The sequence below is a fragment of the Dryobates pubescens genome, chromosome 20 (genome assembly GCF_014839835.1).
Source record: "Dryobates pubescens isolate bDryPub1 chromosome 20, bDryPub1.pri, whole genome shotgun sequence".
In the NCBI taxonomy this organism is placed as follows: domain Eukaryota; kingdom Metazoa; phylum Chordata; class Aves; order Piciformes; family Picidae; genus Dryobates; species Dryobates pubescens.
In genome coordinates this window covers 1637504-1657896 of record NC_071631.1, presented here as the reverse complement: position 1 = coordinate 1657896, position 20393 = coordinate 1637504, and the positions used below count along the sequence as shown (strand labels likewise).

Below are 20393 nucleotides of genomic sequence, written 5' to 3'. Positions count from 1 at the left end.
TGTTTTCTGTGTGGAATTGGGAAGGATTCTTTTCCAGTTTAGAAGCTGGTGCTTTAAATCCTCTCTGTTTCCTGTGTGTTTTGCTCTGCTTTCTCTTTGGAAAAAGCAAGGATTTTAGTCTTTGTACCCAAAGCCACTCAGCTGGGGTTGGAAGTGGATGAAGTACAGCTTGTGGATTGTTTTTAGTGCCTGCAGACTTCCTAGCAGAAGGCCAAAAAAGCTCATTTGTGTTTGGTGTCTGAGGAACTGGAGCTCTGGAAGGGAAAGCTGTGATATGACCCAGCAGATGCAGGGGTTGGTGGAAGTGTGCAGATGTGCTGTGGAGCACAGCTCCTCTGGGGAGGTGGTGAGCCAGGAGGTGTGACTGGGGGTGGACTTGCTGAGACCACAGCAGGGAGCTGGACATGATGAGGCACTCCCTACGGAGTGTGAAGCCTTATTGTGGTGAACATTTCTGCTTGTGGGTTACATCTGCCTCAAAAGCAAAGTTACCCAGAGATGGTGCAAGCTGAGGATGGAGCTGGTTAGACCCAGGTCCTGTGGCAAGGAAGCTGGCCTCTGATAGGGCTGAGAGGTCTGACTGGACCAGAAAGGGGAGAGGTTCTCCTGTTCCAAGCCATATTTGCTGCCCTAGGATTTTGCTGTGCTGGTAGTGGATGCTGTTGGTGGTAGTCCTTGAGAAGTTCTGCTGCTGGCTTTCTGTGGCTGCCAAACCCCAAACTGGTGGAGTTGTCTGTGTGCTGAGCAGGGAAAACCTGGCTGTGAAGAGTTCTCCCTGGAGGACTCTAAATAAGTCTCTGTATGCTTCTGGTTTCTGTTAGCATCTTTCTTTTTAGCCCCTCCCCCCTTTTTGTTTTTGTTCCTTTCTTTCTTTCAGACCACTCTGAACTCTTTGTCTCTCGTTTCTTTGGTCTCTTCTTATGTTGAAGGTCTTGGAAAAATGTTCTCAGACTCTCATGTGCTGTAAGTTTGTTACAGTCCCAGATGCTTTAATGTTACTGTGCAGCATTTCAGTGTGTGTTGTGCTGTAAAATAATGGCTCCTTGCTCTTGCATTTTTGCTGTATTTAATTTTGCTGTATTTTTAATTAGATAACAATACATTATCTTCTGCTGACTGTTGTGCTACCATTTATTTCTCCTCTGTACTTGGGGGAGGGACAGAGGGGAGGGAAGGGGGAGCCTAGCATTGTGTTCAGGTGCCCAAAGGTGAGGCCTGAGAATCGTCTTGGGCACCGCTGAACAGCCACTGAATTAATCCAACAGTGACATATTGAGGTGTGGGTATTGCCCCAAGCACTGCCCTCGTGGGGCCATGTACCTTCCCTCTCAGAGCAGCCTCTTTGCTCTAGGCTTTGCCAGCTGTGTCTGTGCTTCATCTCTGTCAGAGTGCAGGAGCAGGGGTGTGCAGAGAGGAGCAGATGGGACACTGGATTGACTTTGTGCTGTCCCACTCTACTGGGACCGATTCAAACTGCTCTCCCTCCTCTTCCCTTCCCCTCTGCTCGGCCACTAAAGCTGGGCAGCCCTCAGAGGGGAAGGCAGGAGGGTTGCTTCCACTAGACACAAACTAAGCAAAGTCTGAAGTCAAAGTGCTGGCTCCCTTCCCAGTCTCTCAGTGCCCAGGGGTTACACTGGTGCAATTGTTCTGTGCTACACTACACACGAAAGAACGGAGCAGAGCTGCCCCTTCCCCCTGTGCTGCCCTGCTGGGGGTGGGAGGAGGAGTGTGGGCAGGAGGGGGAATGACTTTTGACTTGCATTTGTATTTTGGTCCCCGACTGTGTATATACAATTTTCTATGTTCCTTTTTTTGTGGTAACTAAGAGGAATATTTTAATTAGATAAGTTATATGAAAAGAGGAAAATCATGTCTCAATAAAAGCCAAACACTGGACCCTGTCTGCTTGTGCTTTTCTGTCTCGGAGCAACGAATACACCACTAGCAAAACTCGGTCTCTGCGACTCCTCAGAGGGCTCCTGCTCAGGAACCCCAGGGGCGGGGCCCGATCCCGTTCCCCTTCCCGGCTGGAAGAAGCCCCAGCTCTGAACCGCGGGCGCTGCTGGGATCGATCCGAAGTCGGGTTGCGGCCGAGCCCACTCCCGGCACAAGCCGCTAGCTGCTGCCCGGTCCAGCACAGGGGGCCGAACACGTGCGGCGCTGAGCCCCACCCTCTGGGGGGCGGGGAAACAGTCTAGAGGCGGGGCATAGGGCCGGCGGGCGGGGCGTATGGGCGGCAGGCACGGTGCGCGGATGACTGGCGCCTGTGGGCGGAGCGTAACCCCTCTGTGGGCGGGGCGGCGGCAAGGCGCAGGCGCGGTAGGCGCGGCGGGCGGGGCGCAGCGTAACCATGGCGCACGGACACGGGCACTGCAGCTGCTGCTGCGGGGAGGCGGCGGCGGGGTCCGGCGGGGACCAGGAGAGGGGTGCAGCATGGGGGCTTTACCTGCGTATCGACCGACAGCGGCTGCAGTGTCTCAATGAGCGCCGCGAAGGTAGCGGTGCGCTCGTCTTCCGCGCTTGGGAGGAGCGCAAAGACCGCACCCAGGTGGGGCTGGGCTGGGCCGCGTAGGACCAAGGCCTGCGGTGGCGCCGCTGCCCGGGAGAGCCATGGGGAGGGAGAAGGCAATACGGGAGGAAGGGAGATTTTGGGCCCTGCCGAGGACACCGGTGCCGGAGCTGTTGTCCCCCCCCCGCCCCCCTCCGGTGCCACAGCTGCGTACCTGCGCGGCCGGCCCTGACCTGGCCCTCTCTCTCTCTCCTCAGTTCGTGGAAAGCGATGATGATGAGGAGCTGCTGTTTAATATCCCGTAAGTTCGTTCCCCGAGCCTCTTCGGCACGGTTCTGGCTCTGTGCAGGGCTTGTGCCTCATCTTTGTGTGTCTGGGAGTCGAGGCCCCCTGTACCGGGGGCTGATTTGGAGAGGACTGGCATGAAACGCCACTGTGGTGTCTCTTGGTAGGTTCACCGGCAACGTGAAGTTAAAAGGAGTAATTGTGGTGGGAGAAGATGATGAGACACACCCGGCAGAGATGAGGCTGTAAGTAAAATCAGCCCTGACTTTGGAGCCTAAATGGATGGACTTGGACTCAGCAGGGCAGCGACTGTCACACTTTCGGGTGCCCCAGCACCCAGTAGGGTGCAGTGTGGGAACAGAGGGAGCAAGGCAGCATTGCTCTGCAGTTGCTTGGGTGTTCCAGGGACTCTGAGAGGGAAGGAAACTGACTTGAATGAGGATGAGCATGGCTACGTGCTGCCTGTTCCAGGGAGAAGTGGGGCACTGGCTTTAATCAGCAGGGAATGTTTGGTGGAACCACTGTCAGTGTGCTGTGGGGAACTAACCTGCTTCTGGCTCAGCAGAAGGATCAAGCTCTGTCAAGCCAGCATTGTCCTCTGTGCTCCACAAGTGTGGATGTGAAGCATCTCGGGGGCTTGCCTTGCCCATGGAAGCAGGAGGCAGCTGGTCCTGTTGTTGGCCTGTGCTGATCTTTCGTCTTCCAGAGCTGGTGCTGAACTGGGCCAGAGCTGTGCTTCCCTGGTACCCAGATTTCTGCTGGGAGAGCTGGTCCCCTGCTTTGGTTTTCCAAGCCTGGGTTTCTTCCTGTACCCAAGCATGAGGAGAGCTCTGTCTCCCCAGCTTTGTTGCTCATTCTTCCCTGGTGTTTGGTATGCTGGAGTGTGAGGATGCTTTGTGGTGGCTGTTGGCAATTCCTCCTTCCGGAGATAAAGCAAAGCCAAGTCTCTGTGAGATGGATGGGGAGGAAACCAATTAGCTGACCTGTGTGTTAGTAACTTCCTGAGCCTCCTCCCTCTCTTCCCAGGTTCAAGAACATTCCTCACATGTCCTTTGATGACACAGGCAGAGAACCAGACCAGATGTTCAGCCTGAACCGGGATCCAGCAGGGGAGCTGGAGTATCCCACCAAGTATGAACTCAGGCAGCTGGGGGGTGTGGGGCTGCTCCTGCTGAGCCTGGGTGCTGTGCTCTGTCCAACCTGCTGATGTGATACCACATTTGGGAACATATTAACAGAGGGCAGTTCATTCCCTAGTCTCTCAAAACTGCCCAGAGCAGAATTTGCCTCCCTGGCTCCATCCTGCCCTTGTCAGGGCTCCCCAGAGCCAGGGGGATGCCTGTGACCCAGGATTTTTTGGGGTGCAGAATCATCCCAGTGTCACATCTCCTGCTCCTGGCCCACGACAGCTTGTTGCTGGTCTGCTCACCACAGATGTGAGGGCAGCTGTTCCTCCTTGCACCCTCATTTGCTCTCGAGTCTGATAGAGGTTTGGGTAGGAGCTGCACACAGGGTGGGGCTGTGGTGCTGTGCTGGGGGGAGGCAATGTGACAGGAGTGTCAGCTTGCACACCCAGCACTGCCTCCAGCCTGTGTTTCCTTCCAGGATTGCTCGTTTCTCCAACGTTTACCACCTCTCCATCCACTTCTCAAAGAACTTTGGGGCAGAAACCACAAAGATTTTTTATATAGGCCTGAAGGGAGAGTGGACAGAGGTAGGTGAGAGCAGAGATGAGCTGAGCCTCTGGCAGCAGTGTAAAAGGGGCTTTAAATGGTGGCTTCAGTTGGGCTTTAGCAGTGAGGAAGTGAGGGGAATGTGTGGGGGAGGTTCCTGTAATTAAAAGTCTGCAGGAGCAGGGAAGTCTTTATGCCCTGGACTCAGCACTGGTTAGGCCACACCTTGAGTCCTGCGTCCAGTTCTGGGCCCCTCAGTTTAGGAAGGATGCTGAGTTGCTGGAAGGTTTCCAGAGAAGGGCAACAAAGCTGGGGAGGGGTCTGGAGCACAGCGCTGGGAGGAGAGGCTGAGGGAGCTGGGGTTGCTTAGCCTGCAGAAGAGGAGGCTCAGGGGAGACCTTCTTGCTCTCTGCAACTCCCTGAAGGGAGGTTGGAGCCAGGTGGGGCTTGGTCTCTTCTCCCAGGCACCCAGCACCAGAACAAGAGGACACAGTCTCAAGCTGTGCCAGGGGAGGTTTGGGCTGGATGTGAGGAAGAAATTCTTCACAGACAGAGAGAGATTGACCACTGGAATGTGCTGCCCAGGGAGGTGGTGGAGTCCCCATCCCTGGAGGTGCTTAAAAGGAGACTGGGTGAGGCCCTTGGTGCCATGGGTTAGTTGATCAGATGGTGTTGGGCGATAGCTTGGCCTTGATGATCTCGAAGGTCTTTTCCAACCTGGTTCATTCTGTATTCTGTAACGTGCTCAGCTTTTGCCAGTCAGGTGTCCTAGGAGGGGCTTTGATTCTGCTCTCCTCTGGTCTTCACTTCTTTAATCTTGCACTCAGGCTCACCGCCATGAAGTCACCATCTGCAATTACGAAGCCTCGGCAAACCCAGCGGATCACAAGCTGGAGCAGATCACCCCCCAGACTCACTTCATCTCCTAGGGCTGCTGTGGGGAGTCTCCCGAAGGCTGTGGTGTGAAGCATACGGCCGCGCTGGGCTGACTCAGAACAGCAACGGCTTCCTCAAGCGCTGGAGCGTTCAATCAGCTGGGACGTGGCGGTCTTTGCCTTGCAAAGCAGAGCGCCACCCGCGCCGTGCCCGTAGGAAGGTGGCCGCTGCGGGCAGCGGCGTGTTGGGTGCCACGGGAGGCGGCAGCAGCTGCCGCTGCGAGGGCAGCGCGGGGCTGCCGGCGGCGCCCGGCCGCGGCCTTTGCTCCTTCCCTTCTCTGACTGCCAATAAAGCCAACGCTGAGGTGCGGAGCTGCGGCTGCGGCCTGCTCACCGCGCCGCCGTCCCTGAGGGAGGGTCGCAGCCTGCGCGTGGCGGAGGGAGCCGCGGGGGGCGGCTGGGCTGCGGTCAGGGCTGCGGGCGCAGGCTGGCTGCGGCCGTTCAGCGGCGGGGAGGAGCGGGGCGGGGGCGCGGGGAGGGCCGCAGCCTGTCCTCGGTGAGCCCAGGACAGCGCTGAGCGCTGCCGGCTGTGCCGTGGTTGGGGGCCCGCTGCAAAGATGGCGGCCGCCGGCGGGGCCGGGCGCTGCGTCACTTCCGCCGCGCTGCCCCGGCCGCGTCCCGGCGGCCGGAAGTTCCGGTGGGAGCGCGTCGGGAGCCGGGAGGAGAGCGCGCGCCGGGCCCGCGGGAGAGGTGCGGGGGCGGGGGGGGTTCGGGGGGGGTGGCGGACACACGCGCCGCCGGGGCGGGGGGGCCGGGAGGGCAGGGCCGCCTTCCGGTGCTGCGGGCGGGGCGGGGGGCGGCGGGAGGCCGGGGCGGGATGGGGGATCCCGGTTCCCCTCGTGTGTGACGGGGGGGGAGCGGGACGGTGGGTCCCCGGCGCGGCGGGCGCGGGCAGGATGCGGCAGAGGGCCTGGAGATCCCGGACTCCGCTCCTCCTCCCCCGTCGCGGTTCTGGCACGGCGGGTCCCGGTCGGGCCCGGTGGCCCTGCGGCCTCGTGCTCGGGGCGGCGGCGAGAAGCACGCTGCCGGTAACGGGACCGCGCAGCGCAGCGCGGAGCCGCCTTCCCGCCGCAAACCCACGTCCTCCCGCGCCCGGGGGCCTCTCGGGCTTCGGTAGGAACTCTCCACGCCTCCAGGCTCCAGGCACCCCCGCCCAAAAGCTCCGTTTCCACGGAAGACCGGCGGTCCCGGTCCAACCGGGGAGCTGGTGGTACGGCCGAACCGTGGGGTTCGAACTGGCTGCCGCCTTCCCTCACCGCCCCTCCCGCTCCCTCCCGTCCAGCCGCTTCCAGGCGGGATCTCGCCAGCCTCCTGTGGCCGTTCTCTCCCGGCACCGGTTCTCGGTGCGGGCCTGCGGGAGAGGATGGGGCTCGGTCATAAACGGCGCTTAGCGACTTGCTGCCCTCCTGACCCCCGGGCCCGGGGGTTCCCCCGCCGGTGCCACACTCGTGGGCCAGGGGCAGGTGTGGGGCAGCTCTGAGGCTGCCGCTGGAACAGCACAAATCAGACCCAGAGGCGCTGGGGTCTGGGCTGGGCCTGGGGCTGTTGTGATGCGCGCAGAGACCCCTCGGGGGGCTTTGTCCTTCGCGGGTTGCGTTTTGGCCTCGGCTCAAGCTGGGTTGGTGGTGGCAGCCGTGGACCCCAGGAATGGAGCAGCAGCACCCCAGAGAGATCCTGGGGGATCCGTGGGGGTGTCTCAGAGGGGTGATTCATTTGGGGGTGTCTGAGAGGGGGGATCCATGGGGGGTGGCTCAGAAGGGTGACCCATGGGGGGTGCTTCAGAGGGGTGATCCGCGGGGGGGTGCTTCAGAAGGGGGATCCATGGGGGGTGCCTCAGAGGGGTGATCCGCGGGGGTGCTTCAGGCAGCCGTGACCCTGAGCCCCTCTTTCCCCTGGAGCCTGTGTGAGCGAGGCAGAGCTGTGAGGCTGCGCTGCCGGGGGGGCAGCAGGGCTCGGTGTCTCCATCTGTCGTGGAAGCTGCTGCTGGTCGTGGCTGCTCTCGCCAGGGCTTTTGGCAGGTGCTGCTTTTCCTGGCTGCTTGTTTTGACCCTGGAGCAGAGGCGAGCACGTGGGCTGGGTGCCTGTGGGGTTGGCCGCGGCCGGGGAGTTCGTTGTTGTTTCATTTTGAGTCAGGGAAGCAGCTGACGAGCAGTTGGTGAAACGAGTTGGGCAGGTCTTGGGGCCAGGCTGGCAGAGGAGCCGGTGGTTTCTGCGGGGTAAGGTTGTCTTTGGGGGTACCGGCAGTTCGGGGGGGGCGGATTTGGGTGGTCCCGTGCCACCCAGACCCCTTTGGGGTTGGTGTTTGCTGTGAGGTGTGAGGGCTGGAGCAGACTGTGGGGGCTGATGTTGCTCTTCGGGGGGGGATGGCAGTGCTGGGGATGGGCTCTGGGCTGCTGAGCCCTGGGTGGGACGCAGGGGGCTGGGGGCTGGCAGCTGAGTGGTTTGTGCTGGGCTGGGGCCAGAAGCCAGCAGCTGTGTGACTGAGGGGGGTGTCTGCTGCAGCCACCTGCGGGACCAGGGTCTGGAGGTGACACTCAGCCCATCCTGCTGGCTGCTGCGGTGGGCACGGCAGTGGTGGCCCTGGCTGGCTGAGCAGCAAGGAGGCACAGGGATGCCACTGCCGGGGGGGGGATGTGTGCAGGCTCCGGGAGGCAGCGCAGGGCTGGGTCTCAGTCCAGCACCTGGACGCTGTGGTTTGCCCCAGAAGAGCTCCATAAAAGAGGGCTGGGGCTTTACTGAGTGCTGTAAAGCTCTGTGCTGCTGCGTGCTGCTGTCTCCTGCTTCCCCAGCTCGGCAGATGTGGGTCAGGCTCCTCCTCAGCTCCGCTGGCAGCCGGGAAGGGATGCGGAGGCTGCGCCGTCGCCTGGCCACCCTCTGCCCACGGCCTCACAGCCCCAGAAATAACTTTGGCTTTGGAGGTGCAGCAAACCCCAGCTAATTTTAACACTTCCAGCTCCCAGCACGCCTCTGGTGCTGCGGTGTGGGGAAGTGTTTGCTCCTTCCTGGCTCTCAAAGCCCCAGGACAGAGTGGGGCTGCCCCAAGAGCTTTGACACAAAGCCTCGATGTGCTCTTCCGTTTCCCCCCTCCCAGACAGCTGCCAGAGGGGCAGAAGGGTTTGTTTTCCTGCCTCACCTTTGTGCCTCTGCCCTGCAGGTGCCAGTGTCTGAGTCCTCTCGGTGTATGTGTGGTAACAACATGTCTGTCCCCCTCCTCGCCGACGCAGTGACCGTCTCAGGGGCAGAGCGGGAGACTGCCGCGGTAAGGGCTGGGCCCCTCCTGCCTCCCCTGCTGCTTCCCTTCTAGCTGCTCTTGCTCTGGAGTAAAGGAGATGCCTCTGGGAGGGTCAGAGGGGCCATGAGCTGAGCTTGCAGAATCATGGAATTGCCAGGGTTGGAAAGGGACCTCAAGGCTCAGCCAGCTCCAACCCCCCTGCCCTGGGCAGGGACCCCTCACACCACAGCAGGTTGCTCACAGCCACCTCCAGCCTGGCCTTCAAAACCTCCAGGGATGAGGCTTCCACCACCTCCCTGGGCAGCCTGTGCCAGGCTCTCACCACCCTCCTGGGGAAGAACTTCCTGACATCCAATCTGAATCTCCCCCTTTCTATTTCTGTTCCATCCCCCCAGTCCTATCCCTCCCTGACACCCTCAAAAGTCCCTCCCCAGCCTTCTTGTAGCCCCCTGCAGATACTGGCAGGCCACAATGAGGTCTCCTCAGAGCCTTCTCTTCTCCAGCCTGAACAGCCCCAACTCTGTCTCCATAGGAGAGGTAGTGCCTCAGACCTCCAGCTGTACATCTTAGTGCATCAGAGTGGATGCAGGAGGAGTAAAACCTTGCTGGGGAGATGCAGCTGTGCCTCGGGCTGGGCTGTTTGTGCCCAGCATGGCAGCATGGGCACAGCCTCACAGCCAGGGAGGGAGCTGGGTCTCAGTTGGCCATTTAAGCCTTTAAAAGCAAATGCCCCAAAGAAAACCCTTTTGTCTTTCCCTGGGGCCTCTCAGGCTGCCTTCCCTCTGCTCCCCATTGCTTAGGGGCTGCTCAGGCCTCTGCTGAAGGGTCTGTGGGGCTGGGGGTGTGAGTCCTTGGCAGGCTCAGCTGTGGTGCCAGGTGGGATGGTGCCAGCTGGGCAGCCAAGGGGCTGCCGCCCACAGGCCCAGCCAGGAGAGCCACAGCCAGGAGAGCCACAGCCAGGAGAGCCACTCTGTGGTGTGGTGACAATGATGTGGCAGTTCCACCCCAGCCCTCACGCTCAGAGCTGCAGAGACCTCTCATTATCATCTCCTAATTGCTGCCCTGTTGGAGGCTCTTCGAGTTGGTGACTCAGTGGCCCTGTGCCGTCCCTGCCAGCCCAGCCCTGCCTCTCTCCCGGGCAGCCTGGGTCACAGCAGCTAATTCCTTTGTTTTTCTGCTTAATTTAACAGGTCATTTTTTTACATGGCCTTGGAGACACAGGGTGAGTCTTCCTTCCCAGAGCTGGCTCTGGCTGTGATGTGCTGGGTGAAAGGCTGGGGCCTGGATGTTTGCTGTGAGTGCCCGGCGCTGCCTTCCCCCAGGGGGCAAAAATCAGCTCCAGGGTTTGCCTGGGGCTCTCAGCTGGGCCCAGCAGCCCTGGCTGCAGCACCCTGGCAGGGAATTGCTGGCCAGCAGCTGCCTGCTCTTGAATATTTATGATGCCAGCAGCCTGGCAGCCCCCTGCCTCCTGCAGGTTTGATTTGCTGCTTCCTTGGAGGCGAGCAGAGAAGCACTGCGGCGGTGCCAGGCCCTGGCTCTTGGGTTGTGCCTGGGCAGGAGCAGCTCTCCACACGTGCAGGGCCACGGCCTGAGGTGCAGCAGTGACAAAAGGCTTTTCCCTGGGAGGATTCTCCCTCCTCCCTTGCTGGCAGCAGCTCCAGCTGCAGGGCTTTGTCTGCTGCCTTCACCCTGCCACGGCCCGGTGCCAGGGGATTCACCTTGGGACTCGGGCTGCTGGGATGGGCAGGGGGCCAGCAGCCTTGGAGAAAAGCTTTCCTTGGGGGAGGGGTGGAAATCCCTCCCCTTTGCCAGCATCCTCCCAAATGCTGAGGCAAGCCTGGAGCTCTGTGTGCTCTGCTCTCTCCCCAGGCACAGCTGGGCTGAAGCCCTCTCCTCCATCCGCCTGCCCTACGTGAAGTACATTTGCCCCCACGCGTAAGTGCTGCCCCTGCCTCGAGGGGCCCTGGGGGGAGCCTGCCTGGCTTGTGGTGCTGGTGCCTGCTGCTCAGACCGGCTGGGGAGGCAGAAGGTGGCTGTGCCATGACCTCTCCTGCTGTGGCTGCTTCGTGCAGGGCCCCAGCCCTGATACTTTCTGCCTGCAGGCAAAGTGGTTCCCCGCAGCGCAGGTCAGCGCAGGAGCTGCTGCTCTCAGTCTGCTTTCTTCCCCCTCCACCTCCCTGTGAAAGCCAAAAGCCTTGGAGCTCCTTCCCTGTCCTCCTGCTTAGGGAATGCTCCCTGCTGCGTCCCCAGTGTGGAGGGCAGCCCATGCAGGGGGCACTCAGGGGGCTGGGGGGGTCCTTGGCTTCCCAGTGTCATGGCTCAGGAGCAGAGTCAGCCTCCCTGTCAGCACCTCCTGGCCCAGCAGCAGCCAACAGCAGCTCTCCTCCCTAGGCAGGCTGCTTGGCAACACTCTGGAGCTGCCAGCTTGGCTGGGACCTGCTTGGGGCTCACAGATGGTCCCTGGGGTCACCTGGCAGCCCCCAGGCTGGCTTTGGTGGCACTGAGCCTCTGGTGTCTGCCTTGTCCTGTGGCTGCAGGCAGAAGGGAGGCTCACCCTGCTCCCCCCTGCCACTGCCTGTGCTGCACTGGAGCTGAGACACCCAAACTGTTCTCTCCACAGGCCCCGGATCCCAGTGACCCTCAACATGAAGATGGTTATGCCCTCCTGGTCAGTGCTGTGGGTGGCAGGGACCCTCGTGGGGGTGTTTTGGGGGTAGTGAGAGGGATGGGAGGGTTGAAGGGCCCAAATGCACCTCCCTGTAGGAGTCAGGGGAAGGGCAGAGCACACCCAGCTCCTGCCTCCCCACAGCCCTGGGTTTGGGGCTGACCCTGCTGCTTCTCCCAGGTTTGACCTGATGGGCTTGACTCCAGATGCACCTGAAGATGAAGCTGGAATCAAGAAAGCTGCAGAAAATAGTAAGAGGCTTTGGGGAGGGGGAAGTGCTGAGCTCCTGGGTGCCTCTCCCTCCCTGGGACAGGAGTGGGCATCTTCCTTTCACCTCTCCTTCCTCTCTGCTCTCCTGGTGAAATCAGCTCACCTTCTGGCATCTGCCTCTCCCTGCTGTGCTAAGTGTCCCTTGTGCACCCCTAGGCCTTGGGGGGTGCTGCTCCTGCCCCCCATCACCTCTCTCTCTCTCCATTTCTCCATCCCCTTCCAGTTAAAGCAATCATTGAGCACGAGATGAAGAATGGGATCCCAGCCCACCGCATCATCCTGGGGGGCTTCTCACAGGTGAGCTGGGGGCTGAGGTGGGGCAGAGCGGGGCCTGGGCCCCCTCTTGCCCCTCAAAGGGAGCAGCTGTGGCAGGGGGGTGGGTGGGTGTTGGGTGGGTGCCCCAGGCCTGGGGGTGGCACTGACAGAGCTTCCCCTCTGCCGCAGGGCGGTGCCTTGTCGCTGTACACAGCTCTGACCTGCCAGCACCAGCTGGCTGGCATCGTGGCTCTCAGCTGCTGGCTCCCGCTGCACAAGGCCTTCCCACAGGTACCTGGCACTGCCACCACCTCTCCTGCCAGAGGCAGGGGGGGTAGGGGTGGGTTTTCCCTTCTGGGGTTCACTGCAGCAAGCCTGGGGCTGCTGGAGGCACAGGGTGCCAGTGGCAGGGGCTTGATGCCCTGGGGCTGGGTGAGGGCATAGCAGAGATCAGAGCTCTGAGGTGGGCATTGAGCTCCTCACCAGGCTGCCTCTGGGCAGCAGCTTTGTCCAGGTGGCAGCCTGGAAGGGGAACATTTGGTGGCAGGGCACAGCAGGTGCTGTGTGAGCAGCTCTCCCACAGCCCTCCCGAGGAGGGGGGCTGCCCAGTGACATCTGTGGGGACACAGCCGCCCCCTCCCCTCTGCTGGGGCTCCCCTCGGCTGGGCTCCCCTCTGCTGGGCTCCCCTCTGCTGGGCTCCCCTCTGCTGGGGCTCCCCTCTGCTGGGGCTCCCCTCTGCTGGGGCTCCCCTCTGCTGGGGCTCCCCTCTGCTGGGGCTCCCCTCTGCTGGGCTCCCCTCTGCTGGGCTCCCCTCTGCTGGGCAGCTCTGACTGCTCCCTCCCTGTCTGCAGGCAGCCAGTAACGGGGTGAACAAGGACATTGCCATCCTGCAGTGCCACGGGGAGATGGACCCCATGATCCCTGTGCGCTTCGGGGCCCTCACCGCCGAGAAGCTCAGGTCTGTCGTCACCCCCAACAAGGTCCAGTTCAAAACCTACCCTGGAGTCATGCACAGCTCCTGCCCTCAGGTCAGTGCCTCGGGCTGGGGTCACAGAGGGCTGGAATCGTTTTGGTTGGAAAAGAATCTTAACCCTTAAGCTCAGCACCGCCAGGTCCCTGCTAACCCATGGCCCTCAGCACCACAGCTCCAGGGCTTTGAAACCTCTCCCAGGCATGGGGACTCCAGCACTGCCCTGGGCAGCCTGGGCCAGGCCTTGACAACCCTTCTGGGGAAGAAATTCTTCCTCATGTCCAACCTAAACCTCCCCTGCTGCAACCTGAGGCCTCTTCCTCTTGTCCCATCACTTGTTCCTTGGGAGAAGAGCCCAACCCTCACCTGGCTCCAGCCTCCTTCCAGGGAGCTGCAGAGAGCAATGAGGTCTCCCCTCAGCCTCCTTTTCTCCAGGCTGAGCACCCCCAGCTCCCTCAGCTGCTCCTCCCCAGCCCTGTTCTCCACACCCTGCCCCAGCTTCCTTGTCCTCTGGGCCTGCTCCAGCCCCTCAGTGCCATTCCGGATGGGGCTGGCAGGGGCTGGGTCAGACGGGGCAGGGCCACTGCCGAGCACACAGCCTGTGCCAGGCCCCAGGCTGCTGGGGGGAGGCTGCTCGGGGACCAGGCCCCGCAGGCAGCTCTCTGTGCCCTCCCCAGGAGATGCTGGCGGTGAAGGAGTTCATCGAGAAGCTGCTGCCCCGGATCTGAGCGGAGCCAGGCGAGAGCGGCGCGGGGAAGGAGGCCGAGGGGCAGCTGCTGCCCTCCCCCTGTGACCTGCCCACTGCAAACGGAAGCCATGGCCCCCCCCGCCCCCCCCCCGCGCCCCCCGCCGCCCTCCCGCCCCGCTGCTCCCCGGGCCCAGGCCGGGGCCGGCCGAGGCCAGGCCCGGGGTGGCCTTTTCTCTGCTCCTCTGGCTCCCAGCAGTGCCTGTGGAGGTCACCATCCCCCCAGCTCCTGGCCCAGGCAGCCCGGTGCCCGGCTCCGGCAGGGGCCGGCTCCTGCCGCTGGGTCTGGGGCTCTGTGACAGTGTTAGTGGTGGGGCAGGGGCACCTCCAGAGCGGCCCAGGCTGCTCCTCTGCCCTCGGCTCGGCCTCCAGCAGGCGACTCGCAGGTTCTCAGCCTGAGCTGAGGAGCCTGGGACTCCCCTGGGAGCGCTCCGAGCCTCTGCCCCGGCCGGCCGGCGCCGCCCGAGGTCGCTCCATCTGCTGGGGCCGGCGGGAAGGCTCCGTGCGGCTCCTGCCCTGTCTCACACGCACACTCCCTGTGCCCCTGCAGCCTCAGCCCGCGGCTTGTGGCACCTCTGCCCTCCTGGAGGCAATCTTCCTCCTCCTCTCGTTGCTTTTACAATCTCCTCGGCCCGGCGAGGGCTGCCAGGGGCCTCTCTGCCTCCCCTCGCTCAGCTCCGCACCCCCAGAGCCCCACAGCCCTGCCGCTGGCAGCCCCTGCTCCTTGACGTCTCTCTTGCTGCTACTTCTCCTTCCTGTTGGACTTGGCTTGGCTCTGGGAGGGAGAGGAGGGGCGAGGAGAGGCCCCCGGGGCTGGCACAGCTGGAGGAAGCAGCTTTGCTCCCAGCCATCATCTCACCAGCATCGAACAGCCAGAGGCAGCTGTGCCCTGTCCCGGGGGGCAGTGTGGGGCTGCCCCTGCTCCCCAGGGCCGGGGGCTGCGGTGGGCTCTCCGTGGACAATCGCAGCTGTCCCTGGGCTCCCTCGCTCGGCTCTGTCCTCCCTTGTGGCCACGGCTGGCTGGGCTGTGGGGCTGGGCCTGTGCCCACCAGCAGAGCAGCTCCCTGGGCACAGGGCCCTGAATGTTTGCTCCGTGGGTGGGCTGCCGGCCCCCCGCTCCTTCCCTCCCGCAGGGCCGAGGGCGGTTGCTGCTGAGCAGCGCTGCCCTTCTCCCTGCTTCCTCCCTGGGCTGAGCCCACAGCGCTGCTGGGCCCCTGCAGGCTGGAGCTGGCCACCTTGTCTGTTGAGAAACACACCACGGACCCCCCCGGGCCGCGGGGCTGTGGCTCCCTCCTGCGGCTCTGGCTCTGCGGGAGGGGAGGCCATGCCCAGCCCCCTGCCCTGCTCGGTGCCCCGTGGCCAGCCCCGGGCTGTGGCCAGCACTGGCACCTCCCTGAGGGCTGCTCCGGGGGCAGGTGGGGGTGGGGGAGGCTGCAGCAGCTCTGCTCCAGCTGTGCCCTCCCCGCTGGGATGTGTCAAGCAATAAGCTGCTCTCTGGAGTCAGATCTGTCAGCCCCATCCTTGCTTGGCTTGGGCTGGGGGTTAGGATTATGGCTTTTTTGTTTTCCTCCTCCTCTTGGAAGTCTTAAACCCAGCAAAGCTGCTGGGGGGGGCTGGGGGGGGGCTCCGCTCTTCCCTGGCTTGGGGTTCAGTCCTGCTGTTTCTTCTACCTTGTCTGTTTCATTGCTGCTGCCTCCTCCCCTCGGGCGGGAGGGAGGAGCCCAGAGGGGCTGGCTGGGGCAGGGCCGCAGCTCCCTGCGGGACCCCTGAGGGCTGGCAGATGGACACTGACCTCTTTGACTGTGAACTGGAACCATGTGCAGAGCTGGGGGCCTGGGGCTCGTGGCCTTCCTTGGGCACGACACTTTTCTGGGGTGGGGGGAGGGGGCCCTTTGCAGAGCATTCCTGCTCACTGCCCCCCTGGGCAGCACAGGCCTGGCCAGGGCCGTGCTGAGCACCCAGGGGGGAGAACAGCTTCTCTCCATTCCTCAACACAGCTTTTCTTTGGGTTGGTTTGGGTTTGTTCCCCCCCTCCCCTGCCCCCCTTCTCTTTTGTCTTCCTTGTAAATGTTTGGGGTATTTTTTTTTGATGTGTGTGTGTGTGTGTTCCACAGAGTCAGAAACAAGGTTAAATAAATCATAGACCTCTCCCAGAGCTGCTCTTGGCATCAGTGCTGGCTGGGCAGGGAGCTGGCCCAGCAGGAGGCCCCCACCCCGCTGCCAGGGCAGCAGCTGGGGCAGAACAGAGCTGCCCCTCAGAAAGTAAGAAAGTTTATTGGAAAACAAATCAAAAGCTCCATTCATAATTTAGTCTCATAAGTTATTAATCCAGCTGACAGCAGAGCCAGGCTGCCTGCCTCAGCAGGGCCCAGGGCAGCCACTGCAGCTGCCAGGAATAAATAGGAGCAGGAGCTGCCAGCTGAGCTGAGCCTGCTCCTGGGGAGCCTTTGGCAACGTGAGCGGGGAGGCCACGGGCAAGGTGGAAGCTAAGAGCCAGGCCCCAGCCCCAGCCAAGGGGCTGCAGGCCCAGGGCTGGCTCCAGAGGCTCAGCAGGAGCAGGTGGGGGATGAGGCTTGGTCCCCACAACCATGCTGGGGAGGGAAAAAGTGGATGAGGGGAAGCCCTTGGTAGCCACCAGGGCCTTCACCCTGGGAAGGTGAGCTGGGGAAAGGGCCACAGGGGGCTTGGGATGTGACTGGTCCCGGGGGGAGTCGGGTTGGGGGTTTCCTGGGGCCTGAGGCCTTGAGGTAGGTGCTCAGCAGCCCTCTCTGTGCCCAGGGCAGGGGGCAGTGGGTGCCCCATCCTCCATTCCTCCCTCCTGGGTCTGCTCCATGAGCTGGGCAGGTTGGGGGCCAGGTGCAGTTTCCTCTGCAGTTTGGGATCAACAGGACTCACATCTGGATGTGGGCACTGCCCAGGGCCCAGGAGCAGCTCCAGCAGTGGCTCCAGGGCCCAGCCCAGCACCTTTCCTTGCTGTGCATTCACAGGGGGGGGGGTTCACCCCTGGGTGCCACAGCTGGGCCCTGGCTCTGCTCTTCCTTCTCTTTCTGCTCTGTGTAATGCAAAGGATCAGGGGGGATGAGGAGAGGCTGGGGAGGCTTCTGCCTTTCTGCCCCATGTAGGGGGCAGGGAGCTGCAGCCAGGCTGCTCACAACCTCCCTGGGGCCATGAGGGGAGGCAGAGGTGGTCTGGAGCAGCCCCCAGGTAGCCAGGCAAGCCCCCAGGCCCTGGCTCAGTTCTTGCTGAAGCCAGTAGGGTTCTGCAGCTGCCACCGCCACAGGTCCTCGCCTGCAACAGGAAGAGAGTGGCAGTGAGGGGTGGGACAGGAGGGGCAGCTGGTGGCACAGAGCAGGCCAGGGAAGGGGCTGATGCTCTTACACATCTTGTCCAGGCCACAGGCAGCTTTCCAGCCCAGCTCCCGCTCGGCCAGCGCGGGGTCGGCGTAGCAGGAGGCCACATCCCCCTCCCGCCGGCCCACGACCTTGTACTTGATCTGCAGGGAAAGCAGCACCCTGGGGCTGGGGGCTCCTGGGGCTCAGCAGAGGGGACTCAGGAGCTGAGGGGCTGGTGCCAGTGGCTGCTGTGGCAGTGATGGCCCTGCAGGTCAGACCTTACCTCCCTTCCTGAGGCTTTCTCCATGGCCTGGACCATCTGCAGGACAGAGTAGCCAGTGCCTGTGCCCAGGTTGTAGATCTGGGAGGAGAAGAAGGGATGGAGGTCAGTTTCTTTTGCAAGGGGGAAAAGGCCCAGGCCCCACATTAGCTGCCCTGGGGCTGGAAGGGTCTGGTCCTGGCCCAGCCCCAGCAGGGCTGACCACAGCCCAGACCACAGCCCCCTCGGTACCTTGCAGCCACAGTTCTCCTTCAGCTTCCTCAGCGCAGCGATGTGGCCCTTGGCCAAATCCACCACATGGATGTAATCCCTGACACCTGTGGGGACACAGAGGGTGAGGGCAAATCCCTCTCCTGCCAGGGCTGCTGCTGTGCTGGGCAGCTGTGCCAGCTGCCCCAGGAGCCATCATCCATACCTGTTCCGTCCTCTGTCTTGTAGTCGTTGCCGAACACGCTCAGGAACTGCCGGCGCCCCACGGCCACCTGCACAGAGGGATGAGCCCACAGGAGTCCATCAGCCCCTGCCCCACCTGGGGGTCCTCAGAGGCTGCAGCTGGGCTTTACCTGTGCCACGTAGGGCATGAGGTTGTTTGGGATCCCCTGAGGATCCTCCCCGATCATGCCTGACTCGTGGGCGCCGATGGGGTTGAAGTAGCGCAGGAGGACAGCGTTCCAGTCCTGGGGGGACAAAGGTGGCTGCCTGGGGAGGCTGTGCTGCTGCCTGCTCACCCCAGGGGGAAAAGACTTCAGCTGCCAGCCCTGCAGGGCTTGGGGCAGCTCCTCACCCTCTCTGCTCTGCAGAGGTCTCGAATCATCTCCTCGATGAAGTACTTGGATTTGCCGTAGGGGTTGGTGCAGCCTCCCACCGGGTGGTTCTCATCCAGGGGCAGGTACTTGGGGTCCCCATAGACGGTGGCAGAGCTGCTGAAGACAATGTTCCTCACGCCGTGGGCTTGCATGGTCTGGAGAGCAGGCACAAGCTGCCACTGAGCCAGCTCAGGGCCTTCCCTCCAGCTCAGCCCTCCGCCGGTGGCAGCTCCCACCCGGGAGCCATCACCACACCCCCGGGCACAGGCAGCCCCACAGGGAGCAGGCTGCCAGCACAGCCACCCCAGAGCAGGGTCACCCCCAGGCACCACACTCTGCCCTCCTGCTGCCACTCACCTCCAGCAGCCGGATGGTGCCGGTGAGGTTCACCCTGTAGTACTCCAGGGGCTTCTGCACAGACTCCCCCACGGCCTTCAGCCCTGCAAAGTGCATCACGGCTGAGAAGCAGTGCTGCAGGGTCAGAAGGGGCCTGGATTAGTGCCACAGCAACAGCAGACAGAACCTCTGGGCAGAAGCCTCCCCAGGAGCTCCCTGCTGCATTTGCTGACCCTCAGCACCACCCACCCCGCTCAGCTCCCGCCCAGGCCACATCTGCCCCCAGGCTCCCATCCCCAGCACAACCCCCTGGCAGCTCCTAAGGCCACTCTGGGGGCACTGCAGCTCTTGCTCTCACCTTGCTGAAGAGCTCCTGCAGCGCTGCCTCGTCAGTGATATCCAGCTCCTGGAAGAGGACCGGCTGCCGCGCGATCTGCTGCACCCGCCGCAGGCTCTCGGGGAGCGCATCTGCCCCTGGGGAGGTGGAGTGGGGTGAGGCAGAGCTGCAGCTCCTGGCACACGCCTTGCATGGGGAGGGATGAAGGCTCTCCCTACCTCGGATGGCGTTGTGGAAGTTGTCTATGACCACGGGGACGTAGCCAGCCTGCAGCAGCTCCAGCACGCAGTGGCTGCCGATGTAGCCAGCGCCGCCGGTCACCAGGATCTTCTCGGCCATGGCTCCCTGGGGCAGGAGAGAGCTGGGTGAGGTGCTCAGGGGCAGGCAGGACACGGGCACGGTCACGTCAGCACTGCCTCTGGGTACAGCCTGTGCTTGGCTGGGCCGGGGCCAGGAGGACATCCGGAGCGGGAAGGGCTGGGCAGGTTGTAGCACACCCTGCAAACGTGGCTCACACCTCCTGCACAGGGAGAGCTTCTCTGACGCTTGTCACACACTGGGGAAAGCCTCCTGGTGCTTCCTGTTAAATCCAGCCAAGATCCTGCTGTCACCCAAACCCCGCAGCAGGAACCCCTTTGGCTAAGTCACCACAAAGCACGAGGGCAGGGGGCACCTCATGGCTTTCATGTGGGAGGTCTCCACAGAGCCATCAGCTCTGCCGTTTCCCACCCGTTGCCTCTTTTCTCTCCAGCTCCAGAATCACCTCCCTACAACAGTCCCAGCTCCCTCCAGGCTGCCTTCCCCTGCTCAGCAGTGTCCCTGTTCACAGAATCACACACACAATCACCAAGGCTGGAAGAGACCTCAAAGATCATCGAGTCCAACCTGTCACCACAGACCCCACGACTAAACCATGGCACCAAGTGCCACGTCCAATCCCCTCCTGAACACCTCCACCACCTCCCTGGGCAGCACATTCCAATGGCAAACGACTCAGGAAGGAGGAAGAATTCACTTTATTACCAAACGTGGAGGCAGCACAGGGGAAATTTCCACCCTGAGTGACTTAGTCACTCTGGGAGCTGCATCTCAAGCTCCAAACCGAAATGAAACTCCTGCATTGCCCTGTCCTGGGTCTGCTGCCAGCCTCGGGGCTGCTCTGGCAGCCAGGGAAGGCAGCTCCAGGAAAGGCTGGGGCCTGAGCTGGGCAGGTAGGGTCTGGAAAGCCAAACTAAGGCTGCTTTTTGCCAGGCAGGTGAAGCGGGAGCAGGCAGGGATCTGCGGGGCTGGGTGCGGACGTGGCACAGCCGCGGGACAGGGCTACCTGCGGGGCTGCCGTTAGCCGCAGGGCCAGGGGCCACCCGCGGGTGTGGGCTTGGGCCCGGGGCTTACGTGGGAAGCCAGGACAAGGGCTGCCTGTCCTGAAAGGCTGCGCACTGCCTTGGGAGATGGTGGCCGGCCCAGGGCTCACCTGAGGGACCCGGCCCGGGAGATCCCTGTGGCGCCGGGGGGTCCCGAGGGGCCGAGACCGAAGGTCCTTATAGGACTAGAAGAGCTCCCGGGGGGCTAAAGGCCGAGCGGGACCCCAGGGGCCAGATTCACTCCAAGCCCCGGGGGGTCCCCGAGGGGCCAGGCCGTGGGAGCTCCCCTCTAAAGGACGGCACAACGGTACAACGGCACGTCGCCCCGCTCGCCCTTCGCCCCCGCCGCTCTCCGCGGTCGCTCACCTGCCGCCGCCGCCGCCGCCGCCGCGCTGTGCCCC

The 20393-nt window shown here is 62.6% G+C and overlaps 4 protein-coding genes across 5 annotated transcripts; 2 read left to right on the top strand and 2 right to left on the bottom strand.

Annotated features, from left to right (window-relative positions):
- The first annotated feature begins 2332 nt into the window (after positions 1 to 2332).
- On the top strand, positions 2333 to 5726 carry PITHD1 (PITH domain containing 1). Of its 2 annotated transcripts, XM_009908537.2 has the most exons (6): positions 2333 to 2548; positions 2767 to 2810; positions 2962 to 3039; positions 3821 to 3925; positions 4400 to 4508; positions 5295 to 5726. In XM_009908537.2, exons 1-6 carry the CDS (start codon positions 2351 to 2353, stop codon positions 5394 to 5396), a joined length of 636 nt encoding a protein of 211 aa, XP_009906839.2. In that variant the 5' UTR covers positions 2333 to 2350; the 3' UTR covers positions 5397 to 5726. The 2 variants fall into 2 exon arrangements, with proteins under 2 accessions (XP_009906839.2, XP_054026661.1); XM_054170686.1 differs by lacking the exon at positions 4400 to 4508.
- Positions 5494 to 6780, bottom strand: LOC128898221 (basic proline-rich protein-like). Its single transcript, XM_054170885.1, has 3 exons — positions 6659 to 6780; positions 6267 to 6606; positions 5494 to 6180 (listed from the first exon to the last, which is right to left on the bottom strand). The coding sequence occupies exons 1-3, from the start codon at positions 6778 to 6780 to the stop codon at positions 5494 to 5496; spliced, it is 1149 nt and encodes a 382-aa protein (XP_054026860.1).
- Positions 6028 to 13625, top strand: LYPLA2 (lysophospholipase 2). Its single transcript, XM_054170586.1, has 10 exons — positions 6028 to 6092; positions 8557 to 8661; positions 9825 to 9856; positions 10504 to 10569; positions 11255 to 11302; positions 11480 to 11550; positions 11793 to 11866; positions 12014 to 12115; positions 12677 to 12853; positions 13473 to 13625. Exons 2-10 carry the CDS (start codon positions 8584 to 8586, stop codon positions 13521 to 13523), a joined length of 699 nt encoding a protein of 232 aa, XP_054026561.1. The 5' UTR covers positions 6028 to 6092; positions 8557 to 8583; the 3' UTR covers positions 13524 to 13625.
- Positions 13626 to 16535: 2910 nt separating this feature from the next.
- GALE (UDP-galactose-4-epimerase) lies at positions 16536 to 19014 on the bottom strand. The gene is made up of 10 exons (XM_009908437.2): positions 18850 to 19014; positions 18653 to 18768; positions 18316 to 18429; positions 17937 to 18113; positions 17716 to 17829; positions 17568 to 17634; positions 17384 to 17469; positions 17156 to 17233; positions 16919 to 17033; positions 16536 to 16828 (listed from the first exon to the last, which is right to left on the bottom strand). Exons 1-10 carry the CDS (start codon positions 18968 to 18970, stop codon positions 16773 to 16775), a joined length of 1044 nt encoding a protein of 347 aa, XP_009906739.2. The 5' UTR covers positions 18971 to 19014; the 3' UTR covers positions 16536 to 16772.
- Between the last annotated feature and the right edge of the window lie 1379 nt (positions 19015 to 20393).

What these genes read in the sequence shown, in the direction of transcription:
- LYPLA2 (XM_054170586.1), top strand. Translation starts at nt 8,584, where the DNA reads ATGTGTGGTAACAACATGTCTGTCCCCCTCCTCGCCGACGCAGTGACC. An exon ending in AAGTACATTTGCCCCCACGC is followed by an intron (nt 10,570 to 11,254) that starts GTAAGTGCTGCC and finishes TTCTCTCCACAG; the next exon opens with GCCCCGGATCCCAGTGACCC. An exon ending in TGCACAAGGCCTTCCCACAG is followed by an intron (nt 12,116 to 12,676) that starts GTACCTGGCACT and finishes CCCTGTCTGCAG; the next exon opens with GCAGCCAGTAACGGGGTGAA.
- LOC128898221 (XM_054170885.1), bottom strand. Translation starts at nt 6,780, where the DNA reads ATGACCGAGCCCCATCCTCTCCCGCAGGCCCGCACCGAGAACCGGTGC. An exon ending in GGGAGGGAGCGGGAGGGGCG is followed by an intron (nt 6,607 to 6,658) that starts GTGAGGGAAGGC and finishes CCGTACCACCAG; the next exon opens with CTCCCCGGTTGGACCGGGAC. An exon ending in CGCCGCGCCGGGGACCCACC is followed by an intron (nt 6,181 to 6,266) that starts GTCCCGCTCCCC and finishes CCCCGCCCGCAG; the next exon opens with CACCGGAAGGCGGCCCTGCC.
- GALE (XM_009908437.2), bottom strand. Translation starts at nt 18,970, where the DNA reads ATGGCCGAGAAGATCCTGGTGACCGGCGGCGCTGGCTACATCGGCAGC. An exon ending in GCACCATCCGGCTGCTGGAG is followed by an intron (nt 18,114 to 18,315) that starts GTGAGTGGCAGC and finishes CCTGCTCTCCAG; the next exon opens with ACCATGCAAGCCCACGGCGT. An exon ending in CAAGACAGAGGACGGAACAG is followed by an intron (nt 17,470 to 17,567) that starts GTATGGATGATG and finishes GTGTCCCCACAG; the next exon opens with GTGTCAGGGATTACATCCAT.
- PITHD1 (XM_009908537.2), top strand. Translation starts at nt 2,351, where the DNA reads ATGGCGCACGGACACGGGCACTGCAGCTGCTGCTGCGGGGAGGCGGCG. An exon ending in AGCGCAAAGACCGCACCCAG is followed by an intron (nt 2,549 to 2,766) that starts GTGGGGCTGGGC and finishes CTCTCTCCTCAG; the next exon opens with TTCGTGGAAAGCGATGATGA. An exon ending in TGAAGGGAGAGTGGACAGAG is followed by an intron (nt 4,509 to 5,294) that starts GTAGGTGAGAGC and finishes TCTTGCACTCAG; the next exon opens with GCTCACCGCCATGAAGTCAC.